A 5759-nucleotide genomic window follows, 5' to 3' on the forward strand; every position below is an offset into this window, starting at 1 on the left:
GAATTGAATTCACTTTCTAAACATGAAGGTTTTTGACCTGTAGTCCAAACATCTAAAGGTGCAAAGTCGGTAGGATATAAATGGGTATTTGTGTGAAAATGAAATGAAATTGATGAAGTCGCAAGATATAAAGCTCATCTTGTAGGACAAGGATTTTCGCAAATGACTGGCATTGATTATGAAGAGACATATTCTCCTATGGTGAATGCAATCACGTTTACATATCTTATTAGTCTGGTAGTACGTGAAAAACATGGCATGCATCTAATGGATGTTGTTACATCCTATTTATATGGTACACTTGATAGTGAATTTTATATGAAAATCCCAAAAAGATATAGAGTTTCTTGAGAAAATTTCTCGATCATATTAAAGAAAAGTTTATATGGATTAAAATAATCTGGAAGTATGTGGTACAATTGTCTTAGAGAATACTTGTTAAAAGAAGGTTACAAAAACAATCCAACTTGTCCATGTGTCTTTATAAAAAGGTTTGGATCAGATTTTGTGATAATTGTTGTTTATGTTGATGATCTAAATATTATTGGAACTCTTAAAGAGCTTTGAAATACAATAAATTGTTCAAAGAAAGAACTTGAGATGAAAGATCTTGGAAAAACAAAGTTTTATATTGGCTTAAAAATTGAGCATTTAAAAGATGAAATTCATGTTCATTAATCAACTTATATGGAAAAGATATTAAAGAAATTTTACATGGATAGAGCACACCCATTGAGTATTCCGATGGTTGTATGATAATTAGATGTGAATAAAGATCAATTTCGTCCTTGCGAGAATGATGAAGAGTTTCTTGGTCCTGAAGTACCATATCTAAGTGCCATAGGGGCATTGGTGTATCTTGCAAACAACATAAGACTTGATATATCTTTCGTTGTAAACTTGTTAGCAAGATTTAGTTCTTATCCAACATGTAGACATTAAAATGAAATTAAATATGTATTTAGGTATTTCAAAGGGACCATTGATATGGGGTTATTTTATTTAAATGATTCAAAATCCCTATTAGTTGGCCATGTCGATGTTGGATACTTATCAGATCCACATAAAGGTCGATCTCAAATATGATATTTATTTACATGTGGGGGCACTGCCATATCATGGTGTTCAACAAAGCAAACATTAGTTTGTTGCTTTTTCAAATCATGTAGAAATAATTGCAATGCATGAGGCAAGTCAAGAGTGTGTTTGGCTAAGGCTATTGACCCAACATATCCAGAAGATATGTAATTTTCTTTTACAGGAAAAGTTGCTAACTATCTTATATGAAGATAATGCATCATGTATAGCTCAATTAAAGGGTGTTTGCATCAAAGGTGATAGAACGAAACATATTTCGCCAAAATTATTCTTCACCCATGATCTTGAGAAAAGAGGTGATATAAATGTTCAAAAAATTTGTTCTAGTGATAATTTAAGATATCCTTTTACTAAGGCATTGCCAACTTCAACATTTGAAAGACTACTTCACAAGGTTGAAATGCGTCAACTCAAAGATGTAATGTAATGTTGCCATTAGGGGGAGTCTAAAATAAGTTGTACTCTTTTCCTTTAACCAAGGTTTTGTCCCATTGGGTTTTCTTGGTAAAGGTTTTTAATGAGGCAGATTGTAATAAAAGATTGTGTACTATTTTTCCTTCATTAGGTTTTTATCCCACAGGGTTTTTTTCTAGTAAGGTTTTAACGAGGCACATTATCTACAAATAGACATCCAATGGGGAGTGTTATGAATATCTTATTAAGTGGATGTCCATCATGATCAAGATAAAGTTTTGATGTACTTTAAATTCTAATAGTTATTAGAATTAGATCTCTACTTCTTTTATATTTCTTATATATATAAATAGAAACTCTGATGAAGCATTGTAATCAGCCCTTTTTATCAATAAAGTACATTCTCTATTGCTTTCATATTTTTTTTTGTTCTTTATTCTCTCCATCTCTCTTTATTTTATAACACGTTATCAGCACGATGATTCTCTATTTTTTTTCTTTTAAAACCTTTCAAAGTCGTCCCCCAAATCCAATTCCTCTTTCATCTTAAACTTTAATATGCCAAAATCTTAAAAAAAAACATTTTAACATTATTTAGTATGTTTTGTTTCCATCCCAAAAAAAATATATGATTTTCATTATTATTTGAGATGTTTGGTTATTATTATTTGATATTCCATGGTTTTACTATCATTTGGTTTTAATAATATTTTTATAGTAGTGAATGTTGTTTATCTTTGTGTTGTGAAATATTATTTTAAAAACAATGAAATGTTTAAATAATGATTCTTTATAGGTAAAATTTTGATTCGGATTCGAATTAAAAGTAACTTATCTAATTACTTAATATTTTAATTTTCATTACTTCTAAAATATTATTTTATTCTCTCAATTAATTATCAAATCAATAAATTCTTATTATGACCAATTATCATTTAATTAGTAAATGTATTTTTTTTAAAATATATAAAAATATATTATTTAAAAATTTTAAAAAATAAACATGCAAAAGTCGCATGTTAAAATATTGATTTCTTCTTTTTTTTTTTACTAGTATAAAATATTGGAGTTGATTGAATCAATTATTCTAAATATCAAGACGATAATATAGAGTAGCATCAGTAATCAAATTAAACAATCAAATTAAACCAGTTTTGCTAACAAATATTGATATTAATTATATAAATATATTTTAATAAATGTGATAAAAGCTGTAACCACCATTTTATACAAGATAAGATATCATCAAAGTTTAAATAAAAATATAATGACATATAACATAAAGAAAACATTGAAAATATCTTAAATCAGAAAACTTATTCAAAACTTAACCTAAATCTGAAAACAACACAGTTTGAACCCCTTCCAGCGTTATCTTTGGTCAAAGTTAGAAAGCGTACATCACCATCTTATACAGGTTGTTGGAACATAGAATTATGGTGAAAGCAATCCCAAACCTAAAAAGATCCGAAACCTCCCCCCCCCCTTTTTGTCAGTCAACCTCGTACTTCCATTCAAACCAATATTCTAAAGGTAATCATATGTATTTATAAAATGAAATCGTCTATTTCAATTACGAAGTTTGTTCTTAAATTCCAAGTGAATTCCAGAAACAAACACAAACATGCATTCGACAACACATTGAATTTCAGGTAAAAAAAATTGTAAAAACCTAAGGTTAGAGAATGGGAAAATCAATAATTCCCATGAAAGAGCTGATAACACTAATAATTTTACAATTTAATGCCTAACCAAAGACCCAAAAAAAATCATATTTTCGTTGCATGCACGTTGTTCTGCCAAGCTCAAATTAACCAGTGACCAGGTCCATGCTACTTGCTAATGCAACTGAGCATCTATGTGTCACCTAATTTCAGAATCTGTTCTTAACTTCAAAACAGCTACAGATAATTGCAAAGTACCAGCGTAGTTAAATGCTATTAACAAATATTAGGCAAGCAAACACATGGCATAGCAAGCATCTATGTCTTACCTAATTTCGGGGTAAAAGTTGACAAGGGTATATGTATATGTATATGTCTAATACGATCATGCTCAATTTTTACTTACCTTAACCTCAGAATCATGTCCAAATATGTTTGATACACAAATATTACAATTCAAGGGAAATGAAGAGTTTGGGTATCATGGGTAATTAGTAAACAAGCATCTCACTCAAAATTGAAGCAATCTCACAACACGGATAAACAAGTTCGACATGGTCGTCAAACTCATCCTTTTTACAATGACTTTCAATTTAAAAGAAAAAAAGAAGAAAAAAGTACAGAGCCTCAAGTACAACTACATTAAATTTTCTACAAGACACACACGATTATCAAACTAACAAACACCGTGCAAATTCTACAACAAAACAAACAAATAAACATTAAGTAAATAGTAAATCACCACTACAAGTTAAAAACCGTTAAAGAGAATACTGTTTAATGTCCAACACTAACTTCAGTGAATGCGGAAGTCTTCACCTTAGGCGGACGTCCCCTAGGCCTAACGGAGGCCGACATCATAGTTGTGGAGCTGGCAGCTATTCCCCCTTCGGGTCGAGCCATCTTCCTTGGCCTTCCACGTGGTTTCCCACTCCCAGAAGGCTTGGGGGACCTAAGGGGAGCATTGGGGTCCTTAGGAGGGCGGCCCCTCGGCCTTGCAGAGCTTAAAACCATACCAGGTGGCAATGGGACCTTGGGTTTTGGAGGCCTACCACGCCCACGCCTTGGTGGAGCGTTCGGATCAGCTTTCATGTAATTGTTTTTCCAAAACACAAGCTCCCCACTTTCTTTCATTATATTAAGGTGGTGAGAAAGGAGAGTGGAATGGCCAGCAGGCAAATCTCCATACTTGGACTCTATGTATTTGGATATTGAGGTCTTGTTTGAACCATTCTTGTCGTTTAACGCTTCTATGGCATTAATAATTAGCTGCATGATCAAATTAAAGACGAATTATTTCTCGATTTTCAAGCAATTTTTAAGCTAGGTAGCTTAAATTTTATGCTTAAAAGTGGAGGAAAATAAGTCATGAAGTTACTATGATGTAAATTACAAACGAAAAATAAAATCCTCATGAGATCGACAGAAACTTCTTTGATGAACATCAAAACTGCAGCCAGAAAAAATATGAAAATGAGAAACAAAAAAAAAAGGAAATATAAGTTTTCTGACAATTCTCAAGGCAAAGTGTCTTTTTAAAAAAATATATAAAAAGAAAATATCAGAAAAAAAATCAAATGAAAATGAAGAAATTTCTGAAAAAAAAAACTGAATTGAAGATGAGAAAATAAAAGAGAAATACTAAATCAGTAAAAAAATTACACACACACAAAATCCATGAAATTTGAGGTTGAATGAAAATGGTTTTCTTTTATATTCCATCAAAAAATACACACACACAAACTTTAAAGATCAAAATTTTGATCATCGTTAAGAAAAAAAAGAAAGGAAAAAATTTGTGAGGAGTGAAGATGTGTACCTGTGGGTAAGAAGGAAGTGAAGGCGGATTATTGACCTCTTCAGTAGCCATTAATTTTGCAAAAAGAATAGCGAAAATGAAAGAAAAAATTCCTTCAACAAAGCTTTGATCTTGAAAGGGCAGTCAGTCCCCACAAAAATCTCTCGCTTCTCTCTTCGGTTTTCAAAATTTTCTACACTGAAAACTAAAGCCGAGAGCCAACACAGCTTTAGATACTGTTTGATGATCATTTGCAAAGATGATATTTTATTTTGGATAAAAATGAACGGATGAGATTCGGTTCAGACGCTTAGAACAGGGGTTCACTTGGATCCATGATGTGGCTATATTTATTATTTCTTCTTTATTTGTAAAGGGGAATCGCTAGATTATCCATTGTCTCTCTACTCTCTAGAGTAGTCCCCATTTTGCAATTTGTCTTAAGATTTTAATTTTAAAATATAATTGATTAATTTTCATCGAAAATATTTAGCCTTGTGCTTGCATAACTCTTGGTTGTCAAAATTTTCCGTTTTACCATAAATTTTATTAAATTCATAAATTATATTATACAAAATTAAATATATTCATTAGTATAATAATTGTTTCCAAAACCGGGTTTATATTTACATCATCAAATACTTTTGTTAATTTACCGTTAAGTCAATTTCATATTTTAGTTACTTTATTGTTAAAATGTGTTTAGTTATTGACATGATATATTATAATAATAAATTTAATTCTTAATATTATTTATTTTATTAATTTAATTATAAATTTTAAAA

General features: G+C 30.5%; 1 protein-coding gene across 1 annotated transcript; it reads right to left on the reverse strand.

Moving 5' to 3' along the window:
* Nucleotides 1-3667: 3667 nt before the first annotated feature.
* Nucleotides 3668-5422, reverse strand: LOC107952816 (HMG-Y-related protein A). Its single transcript, XM_016888006.2, has 2 exons — nt 4996-5422; nt 3668-4445 (listed from the first exon to the last, which is right to left on the reverse strand). Exons 1-2 carry the CDS (start codon nt 5044-5046, stop codon nt 3954-3956), a joined length of 543 nt encoding a protein of 180 aa, XP_016743495.1. The 5' UTR covers nt 5047-5422; the 3' UTR covers nt 3668-3953.
* Nucleotides 5423-5759: the final 337 nt, after the last annotated feature.

This window comes from Gossypium hirsutum, chromosome A07 (genome assembly GCF_007990345.1).
Source record: "Gossypium hirsutum isolate 1008001.06 chromosome A07, Gossypium_hirsutum_v2.1, whole genome shotgun sequence".
NCBI classification, from domain to species: domain Eukaryota; kingdom Viridiplantae; phylum Streptophyta; class Magnoliopsida; order Malvales; family Malvaceae; genus Gossypium; species Gossypium hirsutum.